General features: G+C 37.5%; 1 protein-coding gene across 1 annotated transcript in view; it reads left to right on the forward strand.

Annotated features, from left to right (window-relative positions):
- Nucleotides 1-7967, forward strand: part of COL25A1 (collagen type XXV alpha 1 chain) — a 510463-nt gene extending 502496 nt beyond the window's left edge. Inside the window, exons 35-37 of the mRNA XM_064384022.1 lie at nt 1425-1502; nt 3274-3312; nt 6516-7967. Coding sequence (XP_064240092.1) covers nt 1425-1502; nt 3274-3312; nt 6516-6518 — 120 coding nt within the window. The 3' untranslated portion in view covers nt 6519-7967. The remainder of the gene's footprint in view (nt 1-1424; nt 1503-3273; nt 3313-6515) is intronic.
- The last annotated feature ends 17260 nt before the right edge of the window (nt 7968-25227 follow it).

Raw genomic sequence — 25227 nt, forward strand, 5'->3', positions numbered from 1 at the left:
TCTCCTAAACAGATTTTTTTTTTTTTTTTTGCTTTTGTTACATCGTGAGTAAGCTGGAAACTCATTTACCATTGTAAATACATGGCATGAGATCAGTAAGAGTGACTTAAAGCAGATCCCTAGGTTTATAAATAAGTCTGTTTCTCCAGTTGTCATTGCTACAAAGTATCAGCACTTTTAACATTTGTTTACCTGATTTAATAAGGAAAGTATTTGCTTTTAGTTTCTTTTAAAAAAAAGTTTTGCTGTAACAAAAGGATATAAAAAATGTTAAAAGAAATAGAAGCATATTTTAAGACTGACTATTTTGAATGAGAGTTACACAAGTAATATCAATGATAAAGTTGGATACATTTCAAAGAAATACACACTGTTAATATTCTTTCCTTTTCCTCTGATTTGATGCAGCTTTCATCTGTTACAGGATTAGAAAAAAAGCAATTGGTATTGAAAATGAGTGAAGTATCCATTATTTCCCTGAACTTCATCTGCCACTGGCTGGCTTCAATACTTTTGGTACCTGTCATCCTCACAAGATCTGTGACTCAGACACCTAATTCATGACTGTGACATTGTGGTCTAAGTTAGCACTAAGTTAGCACTTCTGATATATCAGCTTTTAAGTCTCCTTCTTCTGTCTTGTTGAGTGTCTTAAATAAAATCCCACATACCGCTGCCCAGAATTCATTGTCACTCTGAGAGCGTAAGTTAGCTTTTATAATATCATGTCTTACCTAAATCAGAAAACAATGGTAAATGCCCTTCCAGAATTTTCTTACCTAAACCATCTTTTGAATTACCATTATTTCCCCCCAAATAAAATTTGTCTTTTATTTAAACCCTTGTATCCACAGGGGGAAAAGGGAAAGAAAGGCAAAAAGGGGCCTAAAGGGGAGAAAGGAGAACAGGGTGCTCCTGGATTAGATGCACCCTGCCCGTTGGTATGTCTGACTTGTGGAACTGTCTCCGGATGTTTGTGTGAGGGGATCAGATGGGAGAAGAGCAAGCTGGAGGCATCCGTAACGGGAGGGTTTCTGATTGGGGTCCTTTAAGGCAGACTTCAAGACACTCAAACATTTATCACAGTTATCCTGATATGTTCCACATCTCATCTCTGGCCACTAGCTCTGCCTGGTTTCTTAACCTGCAAATATCATGGTGTACCTGGAACCTGAACGTAAGATCCAAAAGGAGCCGGCACTATTCCATACCCCTCAAAAGCGAAGGCCACTGTTTTCCAACAAGCCCCTGTTGTAGGAATATGCGTCCCTCCATTTTACTTGGTCCATCTTTACTGGATGTTACTTTTACCTTCAGAGTTGCTCCTCTCCCAGCCTTTTGTTGTTGTAGTTACTTCTTTCACAGAATTTGTGCTTAAGTGATTTCTTGTGTTAGTAACATTATGAGTTAATCTTTACAAACAGGGATTCCGTGGCGTTAAGGGGGAAAAAGGGGAGCCAGGCCAGCCTGGCCTGGATGGGCTGGATGCCCCTTGCCAATTGGTACAGTATTTCTCTTTCCTACCACCCTGCATGCAGATCCTTTGTTTATTACATGTTCATCTCTATCAGTGTAAAGTGGTGCTGTCTGGGCAAGCTTTACATGATACACACACTACATGCATGTGCATGAACAGGCTCCTTCTGCTACTCTGCAGAGGAAGAGAGCAAGCACGAGTTTCTATCAATGAATGCAAATTAATCTCCTGATGTTGTTCTCACAACTCACATGACCACCTTTTCTGTGTTCTTTGGAATGTTAGTTTTTTCGATAAATATTTAAAGATTACATTTACAATTACATGAAAATATTTGATGCAAAGGCACTGCTAGGCCATCTTTGGTTTTCCACCTAAGTTTGACTTTTTTTCTTTTTCTCTAAAAGAAATAAAGGTATTTCTGCCTCTTTCAGTAAATTTCTATCAGGCTGTAAATAAGGCCCAACCTATGGGAATTCAGCTTCTGTGGTCAAGCGTTAACCAATTCAAGAGAATGCTTTAAGAGACCATAGAGAAGAAGACCAAACTTCTCTGAGCTTCTAAAGATAATAGTCTGCAGCCCAAACCCTCTGCTTTGTCACGTAACCTTTTCAATTTAATGGTCTCTCCTTTTGAAACTCACTTTCCTAAAGTAGACCAAACTCCCTTATCTCCATTGGCATGAACTCAAAATCCTCCTGATACTAAAATCTAAAATTCTGCTGGTTGAACCCTTTCCTTGTACCAATCTGGCATTACCAGTTTTTCCCAAATATTTTATGATGCTTTTTTTAAAGTGTTTTTTTTTTACATTTAAAATGAAAGTATATTCATATTTTCTGAGGTATAAATAAAAAGTTTGATGTTTGCATTGATGGTTACACCGGTCTGCATGTTCTTATATTATTCTTCAGTTATAAGCATGATTCTTTAAAGATAAATTTATATTTCTCTTTTAAGAGATTATATTTAAAAAAATTAAGCAGTCAGTAATTATAGTTAGAAAATCTCAATACGAAGTTCCCAGTTCTTTATTTTATTTGCTTGGTATTGATGATAAATCATATTTTATGATCATTTTGTTGGGGAAAAAGTAGAAGCATGCCTTCTTGATACACCAGCTCTTCCTGCCTTACTTGTATCATTTGTATCTGAAGAATGCGTACACTTTAAAATAAATTTTGCAACACTTAGGAACCTCTTATTTTATTCAGAATTTGTTAACTGACTTCTGAAGCATTTAAATAGAGAAACTGACGAATGCTATAGATAATATTTTATCATAAGTCTGCAGATAGGCTGCCTGTCTTTTAACTCAATTGAGTATGTTTATTATATTTAATGTGAAGAGCTATAAACTTCAGATAGAAATGGTTTGTCATTGATTATTCATCATTATCATGAATTCAGCCATAGTCTAATAGTTACCAGGAAGAGAAGTTATTTTGGTTTACTTAATAGAGATAACAGTGAGATGTGTTTTAATGAAATTAAGAGTATAGATTTATTATCTGAAGATATAGATATGCTTTGTAAATTGCTTTTTCAAAATTAGGCATAACATTTTCTATACTATATGTTTTCAAAATGTGTACTCACTCTGGAAAACATTTGAATTTTCTTTATTTTTACCTAACAATGGAATAATATATTGGGAGTTGCTAGTTAGTAAAAGATGCCCATGACAGAAGCCACTAATGGGTAGAAATTTATGTTTAAGCCTCTGAGCATGTGAAAAATGAGGTTTAATCACTCTTGTGGAACCTGAGGAATTCTCTTTTTTCTCTTTAAAACAGGGGCCAGATGGCTTACCCATGCCTGGCTGTTGGCAAAAGGTAGGCTTTACAGAATAATTTCTCAAAAGAATCCCTCACCCTATCTCTTAACCTGGACTGGCCTTTTCCATTCAGAACAGACCTTTGGATGTGACATTCCCAAAAGTTTTCTGGATATTAAAAAGCAAAAAATTTCATCTCCAGAATATTTTTTGATTGGTATATTTACTGGTGATTTCTTCCAAAACTGATCGGCTAATGCAATTCTTAGCAGACATTGCAATTTGGAACCTTTTCTATCTAATCCTTTCTTTGGAATGGAAAGGGCCAGTGCACCTTGATAATGTTTTGCTTGTCACTCAATAAAATCTTTATCTTCCTACTGTTTGAAACTATTCTTAATTATGATTATTTTTCTATTTATACTTATATAGACAAACATGCTAATACATGGTAGAACCCTGTCAATATTAGTCACAGAACTGAGAAAGCAGAAAAATACAAACATCATTTGTTTAATGATGTCTTGAGTTATGTAGGAGAAACTGAATTAAATTTAAATAGTGTCCTTTATGACATCAGTTTATTCTAGCCTCTTCATATGGCCGCCCATAGTCACTGTGGGAGTATATTCTTTATAGAGAATCTTCTATGTGCAAAGGCTGTATAAGCCTTTTCATATAGAGAATATCATTTTATTTGACCCACACAATGACCCCATAAAGTCTTATTATCCTCAGTGATGCAGATGAGGAAACAAATTCAGAGAGGCCAAGGACCTTCCAAGAGCCCAGAACTAGTATGTAACAGAACTAGCAGAGACAGAGAGAGACAATGGAAGGCAACAGCAGAACTGTAAGCAGGAAAGAGCTCACCTGTATGAGCTGTGCTATTCAGAGAATACCAAACCTTTATGCAACAATGGTGAGGATCTAATCATAAAGACGTGCACATGCTACTGAAGGATAAAGGTATTCCAAGAATGTGAAAATGAGCTGAGGAAATGCACAAGGTTGCTTTGATCATTTTGAAATTTTTTCTCCAGCACCTTGGGGCTTCTTCAGGAATTTTGGACAGGCATGCTTCATTAGCAAAATTATAGCAAAACTATGTAGCGATGCAGAAAGATGGGAAACCTGACTCTTAGTTGCCCCTTACCTAACTCCATTGGTGAGAAAACCCTGTGTAACTCACTCTCTTTCTTAATCAGTTTCACCTACTTGACCAGGGAAAGAAAAACCTCTCTCAGTAGTGTCATTTATTTAGTAGCTTCCCATACTCCACTTTCAGCCTGTAAGATAATTACCTTGATCACACAGGGGGTCAAGTGGGTCTCATGAAAATGGATCTATCATCATATTCTTCTTCACCTGAGAAAACTATCCCTTCACCATCATAACCCCCGTTCACAGAATTTTTAATACCATCTCGAGCTGGAATTACCACTTGCTCTCTAACCTTTACCCTGTAATCTAATAGTATAATGATTTTTTAATCCAGCCATTAGCACACTTTACATAGAGGAGATTCAATAGGCTTGCTTTATCCAGCCTTCTGACACCACTCAGAACCTGGGTTTACAATTGTTCTTAGCCACCTCTGAATCACTGCCTTTTTTTTTTAAGGGATTTATACCCTTAAATGGCAACAATCAAAGGACTCATCATCTTTTTGGTTCATGAAATGGCCAAACCTGGTAGTAATATGAATACTATTATAAAATCAGAAATTCAGAAATTTCCCTTGTAAATACTTTTTCCACAGAATAGACACTATATGCTACATAAAAGATCTTATGAATCTAGCATCTTCTTATATAAAGAGTAAGAATGATTAAACTTTAGTACAGTTTACCACACCCACCCAACACACACAAATGCAAATCATTCTGATCAACCTCTCCCAGCCGTCCCCAGAAAGGAAAAAAGCAATTAGAAAATGAAATTTTCTCAAATTTCTTATGTGGTCAACTTAGATGTTGTATCAAATAATCAAATAAAATTGTTCATATTTTTAAAATAAGGTCAGGAGATTGCTTTTAGTGAGTCCTATTTTGGGTGTATCACCCTTTCGAACACTGCTGTGTTTATTAGGCTGTAGGGCACAGTGGCAATGTTCGACTTAAAATTCAAATTGTGGCAGTCGTGTAAATCACTGATTAATTACCAAGTCTTCTTGGTCATGCTCCTCTCAATGATTTGTATATTACAACGATTTGATCTTTGTTTAAATTAGTTTTCTTTCTAGATGTAGTTGAGTTTTCTAAATTTACTGATACAGGAAGAGTTAAGAGAGGTAAGTGAGGGTTTGGAGAAAGGAACGCTTCCTATAGACACATTTTTTGGCATTGGCATGACATACAAGAATACTGAGTGAACTCCATCTCCGAGATCAGAGAGCAGCCTCCAAAGCACACCTAGTAGAGCATCTATTTTCCTTGAATAGAGAAAAACAAATGTTAATAAATAAATTTAAAGATGACTCTATGCATTGTGGAGGGTGAATGAAGAGACCTCTGTTATTCTCCTTCTCTGTACATTCTACTTTTCTTGTTGATTTTTCTTTGAGTAAATGTCAAGGAAGTCTCTAATATCTGCTTTGTAAACGTATATCTCGAAGACCTCTGTTCCTCAGACCTCTGACTTAACTACAGTTCTAGGAAAACCTTAGTAATTATGACTGCTCAAAATGAGAAACCAGAGATCTGTGGTGCCTTAGGTCACAATGGAACCTGTAATAGATTGAAGGCCTGACAGCAGCAGGCAGGTCTACCTTGCACAACAGTCACAGCAGAGTAAGGTTAGCAAAGAGGAGGAGGAACCAAGAACTGAATAACAGAGGAGTACAGTCAGGTGTTTAAGTAAACAGCATTATCGAGGTCAGTCCTCAGCCCTTTCCACAGTTATATTGTAATGCTTGCAGAAGATTATGTAAGTAACAAATATAGAATTAAATTTAATTATGGCACATATGTGATAAACATCCTAATTTTCTGCTTTCTCAGAACAGTTACTGAGCAAAACATTTACCCCAAAATTCTCAGTGGCAAAGGAAAAATGTGAAATGAACCTCAGATGGAAATTGCCATGATACTCGAGTTTAGGAAGTCATATATAGCACACATATAATCAATTGGCTCATTGAAAGCCAATCAGTTGGCTCATAGACTCTATTCAAGGTTCTACCAGTTTTTTTGATTTAAAATTTTAATTCAAGACTACTAATTCCATGTATTTGTCTTTTTGTTGTCTGTTTTTCTGCAGTGATGAATCTAACCTTCCAAGCATGAAGTTGTGTATATAATGGTCCACTTTTAATATTTATAGTTGAAAACTGAATTGCAGATTTTACGAGTCTGATACATGTTTACATAGGGCTGCTTCTTCCTGTTGGCAGTGGTATACATGTCCATTTTCACTCCACTTACATCTGAAATTGGGCAATTTGTGAAACCAGTGAGAAGTCTGCAAAAAATATAGATCAATATCTCTATCTCATGTGAAGATATGTATTTATGTGGACAAATCAGTGGTAGAGAATGATTGTACTATTTTCCTTCTTTGGGCTTGCTAATTGCATGGACAAAAAGTGCCATGAAATAGTTTACATGAAATGGTGACCAAATATGGACTCAAAGCTATGAAAATGTACTATACTGACTGATTTTAGAGTTGATCGTCACATTCCCGTTCACCATTCATGTTGGCGTGGACTCCTACCTACACCACCCATTGAAACTGACTAAAAAAGCATGACTGTGTGCCAAACCTGCTTGCTGTGCAACTTCAGAAGCTAGCATGCTAATCACAAGTCCTTCGATCACATCTGAGCTTTTATTCCTTTTGTCATCTCAAGGGGGTTACACCGTGGCTTATTGCCAAAAAGAGATAAGGTGGTGGAGAGCACACACACAATTTGTCTTGTATTTTGAGGGAGTTGCAGTCCTGACTGCAGATCCACAGCTTCCAGTATTGTGGGCTCACGTGGCCACTTTGGTTGAAAATACGAAGGGGTTGAGCCTGTTGCTGCCGCCAGTTTTCCTTGGGCTGCCCTTGGCAGTGAAGACACGGGAAGAGGACCGATTCAGCCTCCAGCACTGTCTCTCGTGTGACCAAGTAGGAAAGAGGTTTACAAATGCGAATGTGCAGAATCGCAGACTTTAAAAATATATAAATAAACTCAGTTTCAGCAAGTGTTGATATGGGTGCTTTTGAAAAATGACAGAGACACAGCACTTCTTTTGGAATAGGAGATTCTTGGAATGGCAGCCCCTATCCCTGAGGAAAAAGGGATGTGCATCCCACCCAAACTTGGGTTGCTGAAGAGATAACGTGTTCTGAGAAGGGATCAACCAAAATCGCCTCTCCTGAAGATGTGGGAGAGCTTACTGGGACAATCTGTGCCAAAGTTGTGAGAGCTTTCCTTCCTCCTAAGATCCAACCCGTATCAAACATTTCCTACAGAGTTCTAGAAACAGATATTTTTCATTCTTTTTAATGCTTTTTCCTTTTTCTTTCTTTAGTCCCAGGAATATGAGAAAATACTCGTTTCGGTTTTCGTCACATCTGTTTTGAACAATTTTTTTAAAGAAGTCCTCAAATCATAAAAATTTGGCTCCAATAGTCAAAATGACCTTTTACTGACTTCTCTCTTGTTTTGGATAATTGGATATAAAAGAAGCTCCACTTTCAATGTAATCATTGTAAAGCATGAAGGCTAAGCATTTTTTAGTTATGTTTTGACTTTTTTTTACCTGATGAATGTAACGTACGTGAAGATTATCAGTTAATATAAAGCCAAGATTTTGTCACATTTGATAACTAATTTCTATTTTTATGATTTTAAGTTTTGTCTATATTTAGCTTTCCCCTTTTAACATTTCTAAATGTTTGTCTTATCCTCATATCCACAGACCAAATCTGAGATCTCAGAAAGCTGTGAAATATAGTTGCCATAAAGAGAGTATTTTTCATCTACTTGCTCAAATGTTACCTAATCGTATTAGAGCATTTCTTTGCACAGTAAAGAGTTGGCAGCATGTTTCAAAATGGCTTATTCTAAGTGGAAGTGTTACATTAAAAGAAACAGTATCAATGAGGAGCTAGGCACCCTTTCAGCCCATTAGAAAATTTAATCTCTCTCCTGACTCGATGCCATCTTGTGGAAAGATTTTTAGTTTCATGCATAGGTTTCTCCACTAGAAGGGAAATTAACTCATCATTGGCTTATAGTTAAGATATAACCATAAGACAACCTAAAATCCTCGTGATCTCATGTATGCTATGTAACCAAATGACAATCATACAAAATGGCATCTTCTTTTTCTATTAAATTTTTAAGTTTGAAAGATGTTCAAACTATTAGATCAGTCTAATTGGTAACATTTCTGGTAACATTCCACACCCCTAAGCCAGTTTAACATTTTGAAAATAATGGAGGGCATTTCCTAACAGTTTCTTGTATGGCATGGTGTAGGAGAAGGTATTTATTGCTCAGTGTCTGACACAATTTGTCTTAAATGGTTTGGAAAAATGAACTGAAGTGGGTGGAACTACATTCTCTTCAGGAAAACAAACTACAGTGTCCAGTGGCTATATTTTTTATCTTCTTTTTCTGCTCCTCTAGTAGAAAGAGGTATTGAGATGGATCACTATTTAAAACTTGCACAGCTTCAGGAGATGATACCTCAACATCAAAAGAAACTCTTTATGTATAAAAAATTGTTTTTGAAATAGAGCCCTTCAAAGAATACTTTTCTGTTCTGTGTGTATATTTAGTTTTTGTGCTATGACTGATTTGACAACGTGGACTTATTTCATGATTAGATGAGGTTATAAACTTCCATTACATTTATTTCCTTGGGAAAAACAAACGGATGACAATACTCTTTGTTCAGTGGAATTGCTAGGTCTTAACCACATGGATACATTTTTGGTTACTATAATGTTCTCAATCATCCATTTTGTCATCAATATAGAGAATTCTTAATTTCTAAGTGAACGAAAGAATTGTTTGTTGATATATGTTGATAGATAACATACTTTCCTTAAAGATTTCTTTCTTTTAATTTACATTATTGGATAGAGGGTTGAGAAAATACACATGAAGGACACATTGGAAATAAGGCAAGATCAGTTTCTATTTCTGATAAAGGATAGCAAATTGGTATGTGCTTTAGATTTAAAATTGTTTTTCATTTATGTTGGTTGGTGCTAATGTATTTCTTTTCCTTTTTCTCTATGGACGATGCAACTACTATGGATAATTTTATTTCCCTGTTGAATAGCATTCCTAAATCATTAGTGTGTGATTTTATTTTTAAAGTTCATGAATTTGCTATAATTATGGTCCAGTGACCAGGCTTTCTTAATGTAAAACAAAACAGTGTACCTGTAGATGATGTGTGTTTACTCGGATCATGGATCCTCTTATTTCATACCCATTTCATACATCATATGCTTCATCTACTTTCATGTGTCTCATCTTATTCATTCACTCATCTTTTGGCTGATATTTGATGAAACAAAACCAGCATTAGAAAAGTCTGCACACACACCATATAGAGTACTGTGTACAAATATACCTAATTTTTTTCTTCAAATTTCATTTTTCATTAACAAAAGCAGTCTTGGAGGATTTTCTCGTGATTTTATAGAGAACATTAGAATATCTTTAATTCCTACCAGAAGAAGGGTCTTGTTTCTAAACTTAACAGTTTGTGCATATGATGTTCTGATGGAACAGCAAGAACTTACACATCAAGTAGTTTATACTACCTGTCCCCTGTCTATATCTTTCTGTCTACATTGATAGACATACACATATATATATGCTAGTTTAGAGAATTGTCAAATCAGCATGTCAGCACCAATGGAAAAATTGTCTTTGATATGTTATATTTTTATCACTTAGGAAATGTGCTTAATTTCCAAGGGTTTTTTTTCTAATGTTACTATTGAAGCATGAAAAGTTAACATCATTTGTTATCCTTTCTTTCCCCACTATGTATTGTCTTACCCAGAATTGGGCTACACTTGGGTGGTGGTATTTTAACATCTTCTAGTAAGAGATCATGAGTGACATACAGATAGATGCTGGTATTTGAAATACTATTCTTCCTTATTTCCTAATAATCAAATTATATTAATCTTTCACACTACAAAAAAATCAGATTTTCTAATTTGTAAAAACAAAGCTCCTGCTATCTCTTGGAAGTTAAGTTCATAGAAACACTGTCTTATCTTTCTAAAAATAGTAAGAACAATCATCCATGATTCTGGCTATAAAAAATCATATATCCCTAGTGGAGTTAACAAGCTTGAACAGTTATGATTATGCCAAGTTGTTTTAGACTAAAAGGACCATCAGTTCCTATTTCTTCCCATTTTTCTTGGGATATCTTCATATTGGCTGGATCTGTTGCCAAAATAAAATTGCCACAGCAGAGACACTCCTCTAACTTACATTTTTAGTGGAGTTTGGTTTTTCCTAACCCCACACTAATAAACACTTTAATGGCTTTTTCATTTCAAAATATTTAAATGCATAAAATAGCCTATGTTGCTTATTGACAGAATTGTCCTTTTGGGTATAAGAAGACTTTTTCAACCTAAACCATTATGTGTGATTTATTAACAACTTAACAAAGAAAGTACTAACATTTCTGAAAATGTAGTTGATATTCTCACCTATCTCAGAAATATTAATGAATTGGATTCACAAAAGAATGTCTTACATATTGTTGACATTTATGTGAATATTCTTTATACTGTTGTAAATGTTTCATTCAACTTAATAACATTTTTAAAAGATGTATCTGATTTTTCTTTAGAAAATATATTTTTATTTGTATTTTTTACATTTTAAAGTTCATCTCTATGTGCAGCTATTTTTATATTGCCAAAAATTCACATAAATACAAATAAGTGGAATATGCAAAAAAATATTTTGGCAAGCATTACACTGCATATTTTTTTAAATGTTTGTGGGCCAGTCTTATGTAATTGATTATTCTAAGAATGTGTTGTGTCTTATCACTGTAAATATGGCACAAACCTGTTTATCTCAGTAGTGTAAATAATTGAAAGACTGAATTCTCCCTGTTCGATTTCTTATTTCAATTTCATTGTAATTTCTCCAGCTGACATTACTGAATCAAAAGACGCATAAGTTTTTGATTTGCGATTTGGAGATAACTGCGTTGTGTTCAGTTTCCAATTTGTTTTTATTTGCTTTTTAACTTGTTTTCAGGGTTCCTAGTTTGTGAGAAGTTGATCTTCAGAATTATTTTTACACTATTTATGGCTTATTTTCATAATGTACAAAGTGTGTAATTATTACAATATTAATCCAAACAACGATAATGAATTGTATTGTTATAAAGCTTTATTGATGTTCATGAAAACCTTGGCCTCTTTTATTTAAACACTATTCATAAAAAAAAAAAAAAGAATGCATGTTCAGCTTAGGGAACTCTTTATGGTCTTCTATCCCAGTAGAAAGCACACGTGAGACTGGAAACCAACAGGTAGAAATAGGTGTAGCCCCACTTAATATCACTCACTATGACTCATGGGAAACTTTGTGCTTAAAAAAAAAAAAAAACGCTATTCATAAATAATTTTATTCTACTCTTCTACGATGTTGTAATCCCACCATTTATCCTGGTGCACATACCTAGCTGTAGGGATTTTCTAAAACTAGAACTTTTTTTAAGTAATAATGCATGCAAACTTATCTTCCTCTCCTAATTTTCTTCCACTATTTCCCATTTTGATGAATTAAGTTACCTTACATTTAGTTGCCTCTTACCGTCCTCCTACCAAATTAGTTATCAGTATATTCTTAGAATGTAGCACATAATAATCACTCAGTATTTAATGAATGATGAATGACCAAATGCTTCCACAGATACCAATTATTTACAAGTCCCAAATAAAATACTTCTCACTGCTTACTTTTCTTATATTTATGCTTTTATAATTGAAAGATAAAATTGTGTTTTATTGTCAAAATCTGTTTTGAAGTATACACACACTGTGGAATGGCCAGTTCTAGCACTCATCTTTGTTGACCTTGCCAGCAGCATTAGATGCAGTTGACCAACGGCCACCCTCTTCAGTGCTCATTTTAGTTCTCAAGTCTTTATGTTTTTGTCATTTAACCCTACTTTTCTTTCTTTTCTTCTGCCAGCTCTTCCTTCTCTACCTGATCATTAAATGATGATTCTCAGGGCTCTGAGTTTCATTCTCTCTTCTGATTTTGCTCTTCTCACCTACACATTTCCTCTCTCCAAAAGAGCTCATTCACGCCCACAAAAACCACGTTTCTGTCTTGATCCGACTTCCTTCTGACTTTCAGACCAACTGACAAAGGCATGTTCACCTGGATGTCCCACAGGTGCTTATCATCTTCTGCTTCACCCCTGGTTCTCTTCCAGACTTCCATATCATAATGAATGGTGCCACCTTCCCCACCTGCCATCCAGGCAAACATGATGGTGGCCTCAGAATCATTTTGGATACCACCCACCTCCATCACCCACTCATCCCCTCACACACACAGCAGCTAATTCATCACCAAGTTCCTTCAATTCTGCCTCCTAAACTTCCATCAGATCTACCCGTTCTCTCATCCCCATCCCCACTGCTTCAGTTTAGACTTGCCTCATTTTGCTTTTAAACTTTTGGAAAAGCCTTCTAACTGGCCCCTCCACAACTATTAACTATCTCACACCCTCTATCACTCTGAGGATGATGATTCAAAGAAAGCAAATATAGCTTTATTTATAAATGCATCCTTTTATTTTACTTCCCATAAGATTTAAGATAAATTAGAAGAACACTTATAAAGAACACTCTTAGACTGGGTGCGGTGGCTCATGCCTGTGATCCCAGCACTGTGGGAGGCCGAGGTGGGCAGATCACCTGAGGTCGGGAGTTTGAGACCAGTCTGACCAACATGGAGAAACCCTGTCTCTACTAAAATGACAAAATTAGCTGGGTTTGCTGGTGCGTGCCTGTAACTCAGCTACTCGGGGGGATGAAGCAGGAGAATTGCTTGAAACTGGGAGGCAGATGTTGCTGCGGTGAGCCGAGATTGTGCCACTGCACTCCAGCCCAGTCAACAAGAGCAAAACTCCCTCTCAAAAAAAAAAAAAAAAAAAAAACGGAAAACAAACAAACACTCTTGCTGGGTGTGGTGGCTCACTCCTATAATCCCAGCACTTTGGGAGGCTGAGGCAGGCAGATTGCTTGAGCCCAGAAATTTGTTAGAGACCAAGCAACATGGCAAAACCCTGTCTCTACAAAAATGCAAAAAGAAATTCAGACATGCTTGTGCACACCTGTAGTCCCAGCTACTTGAGGGACTGAGACAGGAAGATCACTTGAGCCTGGGAGGTCAAGGCTATAGTGAGCCAATATGGCTCCACTGCAATCTAGCCTGGTGATAGAGGGAGATCCTGTTTAAAAAAAAAAAAAAAAAAAAAAAAAAAATTTAAATATTTAGATTAGTTTAAAAATAAGAACCTGAAAACCATACATAAACATAGTCCAAGACCACAAAGAAAGTTAAAATGAAAAGACAGAAAACATAAAACTCTGTAGTAACATTAAATCAAACAACAAGCATGGCTCTGAACTTCCTGGTGTTCATAGGAAAAAGAAAAATCAGTAACACACTTATATCATCCATAAGGTGACAAGGCACAGGTTCCTCAAAAGAACCGAAGCTAATTGAAATATATATTTTATATATATTAAAATATATAGATATCTATTTTAATTTTAGATGGAGTCTCACTCTGTCACCCAAGCTGGAGTGCAGTGGCGTAATCTTGGCTCACTGCAACCTCTGCCTCCTGGGTTCAAGCAATTCTCCTGCCTCTGCCTCCCAAGCAGTTGGGATTACAGGCGCATGCCACCATGTCTGGCTGAATTTTTGTATTTTTAGCAGAGATAGGGTTTCACTGTGTTGGTCAGGCTGGTCTCGAATCCTGACCTCAGGTGATCCACCCACCTCAGCCTCCCAAAGTTCTGGGATTACAGGCAGGAGCCACTGTACCTGACCCAAAAATATTTTTTATGTGAGATTTCTTATAAAGAACACTTCTACAATAACTACAACAGCAGATTTTGATAGTGTTTCTCAATGTAAGCCAAACACATGTATGTCTTAGTCTATTTTTGTGTTTTCAGAAAATAGTACTTAAGGCTTGGTACTTTATAAAGAAAAGAGGTTTTGCTAGTGTTTCTCAATGTAAGCCAAACACATGTATGTCTTAGTCTATTTTTGTGTTTTCAGAAAATAGTACTTAAGGCTTGGTACTTTATAAAGAAAAGAGGTTTTGCTAGTGTTTCTCAATGTAAGCCAAACACATGTATGTCTTAGTCTGTTTTTGTGTTTTCAGAAAATAGTACTTAAGGCTTGGTACTTTATAGAGAAAAGAGGTTTATTTGTTTCAGGGTTCTGCAGGCTGTACAAGAAACATGGCACCAGCATCTGCATCTGGTGACAGCTTCCAGCTCCTTCCACTCGTGGTGAAAGGGGAGCCAGTGAGCAGAGACCACATGCAGAAAGCAGAAGCAAGACAGCAGGGGAAGGTGCCAGGCTCTTTTTAACAAGCAGCTCTTGGGCAAAGTCTTGCAGAAATTAATAAAATGAGAGCTCACTCATTACCATGAGGATGGCACTGAGCCATGCATGAGGGATCCATCCCCATGACCAAACCACCTCTCAGTAGGCCCCACCTCCAACAGTAGGGATCAAATTGAGACTTGGCATGAACAAACCATATACAAACCACAACAATGTGCCAAACCAGCTTCCCTAAAAACAGTTCCGCGGGGAAATTAAATCATGCTATTACTTTGCTCAAAATCTGCCAGTAGGTGTTACTGGATGGCAAGTAAAAAAAAACTGCCAGTAGGTCTCCCATCGTCATGCAGATACCTCAGTGTAGAGCCTGAGGCCTATTGTGATTCGACCATCACTAGCTTTATAACCTCATGTCTTGCTGGCCAGCAACTCTCACCCAAGTTTCTCCCATGTTAAACTATTCGAAGATCCCTTTGGTTGCTGCCTAGCCCTGAAATAGTCTGTATCCCCATCCCTGCCATCCATTTGAAGAATACTTGCTCTTCTTCCAAGACTCAACATATACATCAACTTACTAAACACCACTTCCTGCCAAGTTGAGATGCTCCTTCTCTACTCCAATAATTTCTTGTACTTGGCACTACTAAAACATTTATCAGATGGTTAGTAACTGTAGTTTCTCTCCTTCATCACATGGTAAAACTAAGCATGAACCCAATTCAGTGAGTTCTCAATATCATTAAGTAAATACAGGAATATTTCTCTTGGAAGAAAAAAAAAGAACAAAAGCTGCAAGAACAACAAAATTCACTGGGACTTGAGAATTTTATTAGTGTGCATGATGGGAAAAACAATCCAGAGCTTATCAGGATGGGGCATCACCTGGTAAGTGCAAAAGGCCGGAGAACTCCCCTTCCTAGCCAAGGGAAGCTATTAGGGACTTTTCCTGGCACTCTGGCATGGATACTGTGCTTTTCCCATGGTCTTCACAACCCTCAGACCAGGAGATTCCCTCTGATGCCTACAACACCAATGCCCTGGGTTTCCAGCACAAAACTTGGTGGCCGTTTTAGCCACTGCAGTTTTTTTTCTCCCTCATACCTCAGTGACACCTGGAATGCCAGGGAGACAGAACAACTCATGTCCCTGAAAAAGGGGACTGAAGCCAGGGAGCCAAGTGATCTGACTTGGCAGGTCCCACCCCCATGAAAACCAGCAAGCTAAGATCCACTGGCTTGAAATTCTTGCAGCCAGCACAGCAGTCTGAGCTCAACCTGGGATGGTAGAACTTGGTCGGGGGAGGGGCATCTGGCATTGCTGAGGCTCGGGTAGGTTGTTTTAACCTTGCCTGTGTAAACAAAGTCACCAGGAAGTTTACACAGCAACTGGCAGAACCCAGTTACTGACAGCTCAGTAAGTCCTCTGCAGGCAGACTGTCACTAGACTCCCTTCTTTCTGGGCAGGGTATCTCTGAAACAAAGCAGCAGCCCATCAAGGACTTATAAATAAAGCTTCCACCTTCCTGGGACAGAGCACCTGGGAAAAGGGGCAGTTGTGGGTTCCACTTCAGTAGACTTAAACGTTCCTGCCTGTCAGCTCTAAAGGGAGCAACGATCTCCCACCACAGTGGTCGAACTCTGATAAGGAACAGACTGCCTCCTCAAGTGGCTCCCTGAACCCCATGTATCCTGACTGGGAGACCCCCCCCCAGCAGGGACTGACAGACACCTCATACAGGAGAGCTCTGTCTGGCATCTGGCAGGTACCCCTCTGGGACAAAGCTACCAGAGGAAGGAATAGGAACAGCAGTCTCTGCTGTTCTGCAGCTCCCACTGGTGATTCCTAGGCAAGCAGGGTCTGAAGTAGACCTCCAGCAAACTCCAACAGACCTGCAGCAGAGGGACCTGTTAGAAGGAAAACTAACAGAAAGAAATCATTTCAACATCAACAGAAGAAAGGACATTCACTCAGAGACCCCATCCAAAGGTTGCCAACTTCAAAGACCAAAGGTAGATAAATCCATGAAGATGGGAAGAAACCAGTGCAAAAAGGCTAAAATAAAAAACCAGAATGCCTCTTCCTCTCCAAGGGATCACACCTCCTCATCAGCAAGGGAACAAAACTGGATGGAGAATGACTTTGATGGACTGACAGAAGCAAAGCTTCAGAAGGTGGGTAATAACAAACTTCTCTGAGCTAAAGGAGCATATTCAAACCCAATGCAAGGAAGCTAGGAACCTTGAAAAAAGGTTACACAAAATGTCAACTAGAATAGCCAGCACAGAGAAGAACATAAACAACTTGATGAAGCTGAAAACACAGCACGAGAACTTTGGGAAGCATACACAAGCTTCAATAGGCAAATCTATCAAGTGGAAGAAAGGATATGAGATTGAAGACAACTCAATGAAATAAAGCAAGAAGGCAAGATTAGAGGAAAAAAGAGTAAAAAGAAACGAACAAAGCCTCCAAGAAGTATGGCATTATGTGAAAAGACCAAATCTACATTTGATCGGTGTACCTGAAAGTGATTGAGAGAATGAAACCAAGTGGAAAATACTCTTCAGGATATTATCCAGGAGAACTTCCCTAACCTCGCAAGGCAGGCCAGCATTCAAATTCAGGAAATACAGAGACCACCACAAAGATTCCTTGAGAAGAGCAACCCCAAGACACATAATCGTCAGATTCACCAGGGTTGAAATGAAGGAAAAAATAGTAAGGGAAGTCAGAGAGAAAGGTCGAGTTACCCACAAAGGGAAGCCCATCAGACTCACAGAAGATTTCTCTCAGGAGAAACCCTACAAGTCAGAAGAGAGTGGGAGCCAATATTCAACATCCTTAAATAAGAGAATTTTCAATTCAGAATTTCATATCTAGCCAAACTAAGCTTCATAAGTGAAGGAGAAATAGAATCCTTTATGAATAAGCAACTGCTGGGAGATTTTGTCACCACCAGGCCAGCCTTACAAGAGCTCCTGAAGGAAGCACTAAACACAGAAAGAAACAACCAGTACCAGCCACTCCAAAAACATACCAAATGGTGAAGAGCATAGACACAATGAAGAAACTGTGTCAACTAACAGGCAAAACATCCAGCTAGCAACAAAATGGCAGTACCAAATTCAAACATAACAATATTAACCTTAAATGTAAATGGGCTAAATGCCCCAATCAAAAGACACAGACTGGCAAATTGGATAAAGAGTCAAGACCCATCGGTGTGCTGTATTCAGAAGACCCATCTCACATACAAAGACATGCATAGGCTCAAAATAAAGAGATGGAGGAATATTTACCAAGCAAATGGAGAGCAAAATAAAAGTAGGGGTTGCAATCCTAGTCTCTGATAAAACAGACTTTAAACCAACAAAGATCAAAAAAGACAAAGGAGGAGAGAGATCCAAGATGGCCAATTACTAGCAGCTCAGGATTGTAGCTCCCAGTGAAAGCACAGAGAACAAGAGGACGCCACACTTTAGGACGAATATTTGTTGCTCATGGACCAGGAGATTCCCAGCGGAGGAGCCCCATGGGTCACCAGCGTGACTCTTGTGGCCAGCATGGTGGTTTTGCCAGCACTCTGGTGCAGTGGTTCTTAGTGCAGAGTAAATGGGACTGGGTCCCCTTTTGGTCGATGTTTGGAGCTCTGGGAAGGCAGAGTCGCCTATTGAGCTGATTGAAAAAGGGACTCAAGAAGGAAGCTAGACTGGAGATTCCTGGGCAGAAAAGCACCATCAATTTTAATGCCGCTGTTTTAGCTGGCACAGTGGGTTGCTCAGATTCTGGTGCTGGGAATCAACAAGTTGGACATCCACTCAGAGACCTAATTTGAAAGTCAGTAATTACAAAGACAGCAGGTGGATAAATTCACAATGATGGGAAGAAACCAGCATAAAAAGGCTGAGAATACCCAAAATCAGATTGCCTTTCCCTCTACAGAGGATCACAGTTCCTCATCAACAAGGGATCAAGGCCTGATGGAGAATGAGGGCGTTCCAATAACAGAATTAGGCTTCAGAAAGTGGATAATAAGAAATTTCTGTGAGTTAAAAGAACATGTCCTAGTCCAATGTAAAGAAACTAAGAACCTTGAAAAAATGTTTGACAAAATCCTAATGAGAATAGACAATTTAGAGAGGAATATAAGTTAATTAGTGGAACTGAAGAATACAATATGAAAACTCCGCAAAGTATGTACAGGTTTTAACAGTCGAATTGATCAAGCAGAAGAAAGGGTATCAGAGGTTGAAGACCAACTTAATGAAATGAAATGAGAAGACAAGATTAGAGAAGAAAGTGTAAAAATGAATGAGCAAAGTCTCCAAGAAATATGGGACTATGTGAAAAGACCTAATTTACAATTGATAGGTAAACCTGAATGTCATGAAGAGAATGAATCCAAGCTGGAAAATATTCTTCAGGATATTGTTCAGGAAAACTTTCCTAACCTAATAAGGCAGGACAATACTCAACTCCAGGTAATACAGAGAACACCACAAAGATATTCCTCAAGTAGAGCAACCCCAAGACACATAATCGTTAGATTCACCAGGGTTGAAATAAAGGAGAAAATTCTAAGGGCAGCTAGAGAGAAAGGTCAGGTTACACATAAAGGGAAGCCTATCAGACTCACAGCAGACCTCTCACCAGAAACCCTACAAACTAGAAGAGAGTGGGGGTCAATATTCAATATCTGCAAAGAAAAGAATTTTGAACCCAGAATCTCATATCCCGCCAAACTAAGCTTCATAAGCGAAGGAAAAAGAAAATTTTTCATGAACAAGCAAGCACTCAGAGATTTCATCACCACCAGGCCTGCTTTACAAGAGCTTCTGAAGGAAGCACTACAAACAGAAAGGAACAACCAGTATCAGTCATCCCCAAAACTTACCAAAAGATAAAGAATATCTCCATAATGAAGAATCTACATCAACTAATGGGCAAAATAGCCAGCTAGCATTAAAAGACAATATTAAACTCACAAATATCAAGATTAATCCTAAATTTAGATGGATTAAATGCCCCAATCAAAGACACAGACAGGCAAAATGAATAAAAAGTCAAAACCCATCAGTACGTTGTATCCAGATCCACCTCATAAGCAAGGACACACAAAGACTCAAAACAAAGGGTTGGTGGAAGACTTACCAATCAAATGGAGAACAAAAAAAAAAAACAAAAAAAACAAAAAAACAGGAGTTGTAACTTTTGTCTCTGACAAAATAGACTTTATCAGTAACAAAGACTAAAAGAAAGAAGGACATTACATAATGGTAAAAGGATCAATGCAACAACAGGAGTCAATGATCATAAATATATATGCACCCAATATAGGAACACCCAGATACATAAGACAATTTCTTAATGACTTATAAAGAGACTTGGACTCCTGCACAATAATAGCGGGAGACTTTGACACCATATTGTTAATATTCGACGGATCAATGAGATAGAAAATTAACAGGGACATCTATGATTTGAACTCAGACCTGGAACAAGTAAACTCAGTGAATATTTATAGAATTCTTCATCCCAGGTCCACAGAACATGCATTTTTCTCAGTATCACATTACACCTATTTTGAAAGTGACCACACAATTGGAAGTAAATCACTCTTCAGCATTTGCATAGCATTTCACAGACTTAAATGAAATATTGGTTGGCTGTTAGTTTGTTATTTTCTGCTCTTATTCCTTCCTGTCTCTGCTGTTAAGCACAATTATCAGCAAAAAAGAGGTTTTTAACACCTATTTTTACATTGCATTCCAGCCTGGGCAATAGAGCAAGAGTCCTGTTCTCTCTCCCTCTTTCTCTTTCTTTCAAAAAAAAAATTCCTTATTTCTCACCTTTTTATTTCTCCAACTTATACTCTCTCTCATTTCCTTTCTCAATTCTGCCTTTAAGAAAAAAAAAAAAAAAAAAAAAAAAAAAGACAAAGAAGGACATTACATAATAGTAAAAGAATTAATGCAACAAGAAGAGCTAACTATTCTAAATATATATGCATCCAATACAGGAGCACCCAGATACATAAAGTAAGTTCTTAACAACCTACAAAGAGACTTAGACTCCCACACAATAATAGTGGGAGACTTTAACACTCCACTGTCAATATTAGACAGATCAAGAGGCAGAAAATCAACAAGGTATCCAGGACTTGAATTCAGATCTGGACCAAGCAAACCTAATGGACATCTACAGAACTTTCCACCCCAAAACCACAGAATATACGTTCTTCTCAGCATCACATCACACTTATTCTAAAATTGACCACATAATTGGAAGTTAAACACTCCTCAGCAAATGCAAAAGAACAGGAATCAGAACAAACAGTCTCTCAGACCACATTCCAATCAAATTAGAATTCAGGATTAAGAAACTCACTCAAAACCACACAACTACATGGAAAGTGAACAACCTGCTCCTGAATGACTACTGGAAAAATAATGAAATGAAGGCAGAAATAAAGATGCTCTTCAAAACCAATGAGAATGAAGACAAATGTACCAGAATCTCTGGGACACATTTAAAGCAGTGTCTAGAGGGGGATTTATAGCACTAAATGCCCACAAGAGAAACAAGAAAACATCTAAAATTGACACCCTAACATCATGATTAAAAGAATTAGAGGAGTAAGATCACAGAAATTCAAAAGCTAGCAGAAAACAAGAAATAACTAAGATCAGAGTAGAACTGAAGGAGATAGAGACACAAAAAACCCTTCAAAGAAAAAATTCAATGAATCCAGGAGCTGTTTTTTTGAAAAGATCAACAAAATACATAGACCACTAGCCAGACTAAGAAGAGAGAAGAATCAAATAGATGCAATAAAAAGTGATAAAGGAAATATCACCACCAATCTTACAGAAATACAAACTACCATCAGCGAATAATACAAATACCTCTGTACAAAAAAACCGGTAAATCCAGAAGAAATGGATAAATTCCTGGACACTTACACCCTTCAAGACTAAACCAGGAAGAAGTTGAATCCCTGAATAGACCAATAACAAGTTCTGAAATTAAGGCAGCAATTAATAGCCTACCAACCAAAAAAGTCCAGGACCAGATGGGTTCACAGCCAAATTCTACCAGAGGTACAAAGAGGAGCTGGTACCATTCCTTCTGAAACTATTCCAAACAATACAAAAAGAGGGAATCCTCCCTAACTCATTTTTATGAGGCCAAAATTATGTTGATACCAAAACCTGGCAGAAAATTTTTATGAGACCAAAATTATGTTGATACCAAAACCTGAAAAAAGAAAATTTCAGACCAATATCCATGATGAACATTGATACAAAAATCCTCAATAAAATACTGCCAAACAAAATCCAACAGCACATCAAAAAGCTTATCCATCAAGATCAAGTCCGCTTCATCCTTGGGATGGAAGGCTGGTTCAACACATGCAAATCTATAAACATAACCCATCACATAAACAGAACCAAAGACAAAAACCACATTATTATCTCAGTAGATGCAGAGATGGCCTTCAACAAAATCCAACAGCCCTTTATGTTAAAAGCTCTCAATAAACTAGATACCAATTAAATGTATCTTAAAATAATAAGAGCTATTTATGACAAACCCACAGTCAATATCATACTAAATGGGCAAAAACTGGAAGCATTCCCTTTGAAAACTGGCACAAGACAAGGATGCCCTCTCTCACCACTCCTATTCAACATAGTATTGGAAGTTCTGGCCAGGGCAATCAGGCAAGAAAAAGAAATAAAGGGTATCCCATTAGGAAAAGAGGAAGTCAAATTGTCTCTATTTGCAGATGACATGATTGTATATTTAAAAGACCCCATCATCTCAGCCCAAAATCTCCTTAAGCTGATAAGCAACTTCTGCAAAGTCTCAGGATACAAAATCAATGTGCAAAACCCGCAAGCATTCCTATACACCAATAACAAACACAGAGCCAAGTCATGAGTGAACTCCCATTCACAATTGCTACAAAGTGAATAAAATACCTAGGAATACAACTAGCAAGGGATGTGAAGGACCTCTTCAAGGAGAACTATAAACCACTGCTCAAGGAAATAAAAGAGGACACAAACAGATGGAAAAACATTTCATGCTCATGGTTAGGAAGAATCAATATTGTAAAAATGGCCATACTGCCCAAAGTAATTTATAGATTCACTGGTATCCCCATCAAGTTACCGCTGACTTTCTTCATAGAATTGGAAAAAAACCCACCTTAAACTTTATATGGAACCAAAAATGAGCCTGCATAGCCAAGATAATCCTAAGCAAAACAAACAAAAAACAAAGCAACAACAACAACAAAAACACAAAGCTGGAGGCATCATGCTATGTGACTTCAAACTATATTACAAGTCTACAGTAATCAAAACAGCACAGTACTGGTACCAAAACAGAGATATAGACTATGGAACAGAACAGAGACCTCAGAAGTAACTCCACACATCTACAACCATCTGAACTTTGACAAACCTGACAAAACAATAAGTGGGGAAAGGATTCCCTATTTAATAAATGGTGTTGGGAAAACTGGGTAGCCATATGCGGAAAGCTGAAACTGGATCCCTTCTTTACACCTTATGCAAAAATTAACTCCAGATAAATTAAAGATTTAAATGTAAGACCTAACACCATAAAAACCCTAGAAGAAAACCTAGGCAATGCCATTCAGGACAAAGGCATGGGCAAGGACTTAATGACTAAAACACCAAAAGCAATGGCAACAAAAGCCAAAATAGACAAATGGGATCTAATTAAACTTAAGAGCTTCTGCACAGCAAAAAAAACTATCATTAGAGTGAACTAGCAACCAACAGAATGGGAAAAAAATTTTGTAATCTACCCATCTGACAAAGGGTCAATATTCAGAATCTACAAACAACTTAAATTTACAAGAAAAAAACAAAAAGTGGGCCAAGGATATGAAAAGACACTTCTCAAAAGAAGACATTTATGCCTCCAACAAATGTGGGAAAAAAGCTTATCATCACTGGTCATTAGAAAAATGCAAATCAAAACCACATTGAGATACCATCTCAAGCCAGTTAGAATGGCGATCATTAAAAAATCTGGAGACAACAGATGCTGGAGAGGATGTGGTGGGAGTGTAAATTAGTTCATCTGTTGTGGAAGACAGTGTGATGATTCAAGGATATAGATCTAGAAATACCATTTGACCCAGCAATCCCATTACTGGGTATATACCCAAAGGATTATAAATCATTTTACTATAAAGACACATGCACACTTATATTTATTGCAGCACTGTTCACAATAGCGAAGACTTGGAACCAACCCAAACGCCCATCAGTGATAGACTGGATAAAGAAAATGTGGCACATATACACCATGGAATACTATGCAGCCATAAAAAAGGATGAGTTCATGTTCTTTGCAGGGACGTGGAGAAAGCTGGAAACTATCATTCTCAGCAAAGTGACACAAAAACAGAAAACCAAACACTGCATGTTCTCACTCACAAGTGGGTGTTTAACAATGAAAACACATGGACACAGGGTTGGGGGAGACATCACACACTGGGGCCTGTCGTTGGGTGTGGTGGAGGGCTGGGGAGGGATAGCAGCGGGTTGGGGGATAGGGAAAGAATAGCATTAGGAGAAATACCTAATGTAGGTGACAGGGTGATGAATGCAGCAAACCACCATGGCACGTGTATACCTATGTAACAAAACTGCACATTCTGCACATGTACCCCAGAACTTGAAGTATAATTTTAAAAAATAAAAATATTCTTCATCAAGGAAATGAAAAACAAACAAAACAAAAAAACAATCCACAAAGCTTGTCTGTAATATGATAGCTAGTTCTCAAACTAAGGGAAGATATGTTGTGACCTTTTTCAAGTCTAAAGATATGTTTTATATAAAGTATGGTGTAATATCACCTGCTTGGTGGTAGGTAGAATATCACCTAATAAGTGTTCAGGGAGGATGAAGAACTTAAAGAAAGTAGAGAAGGTTTGAATTACTCCATGGAGAACAGGAGTAAAGAGCAGGAAGCCCATGATGATTGATGTGTGGTTTAGAGCAAGCCAATAAAACTGAGGACCACGATTTTTTTGCGATCCCTCTGCACTTCTGTACAGTGTGCATGTTATCTATTTAAACATCAAATGTTTGCCTTCTAACTCTCTCAATTTGCCTTTGTTGACTTTTCATTGTCTCTTCGTGTTAGGAAGGTAAATCTAGTCTGAGAGTTCTCAAACTTCAGCATTTATCAGAATCACCTGGAGAACTTGTGAAAACAGATAGCTGGGTCCCACTAAATTTCTGATTCAAGAGATCTGGCATCGTATTTGAGAATTTCTATTTTTAACAAGCTCCTAGGTGGTGGTCGTGCACTTAATCTAAGGTCCAC

Source organism: Aotus nancymaae, unplaced genomic scaffold (assembly GCF_030222135.1).
Source record: "Aotus nancymaae isolate 86718 unplaced genomic scaffold, 86718_ANA_hifiasm-v0.15.2.pri h1tg000033l, whole genome shotgun sequence".
NCBI lineage: Eukaryota > Metazoa > Chordata > Mammalia > Primates > Aotidae > Aotus > Aotus nancymaae.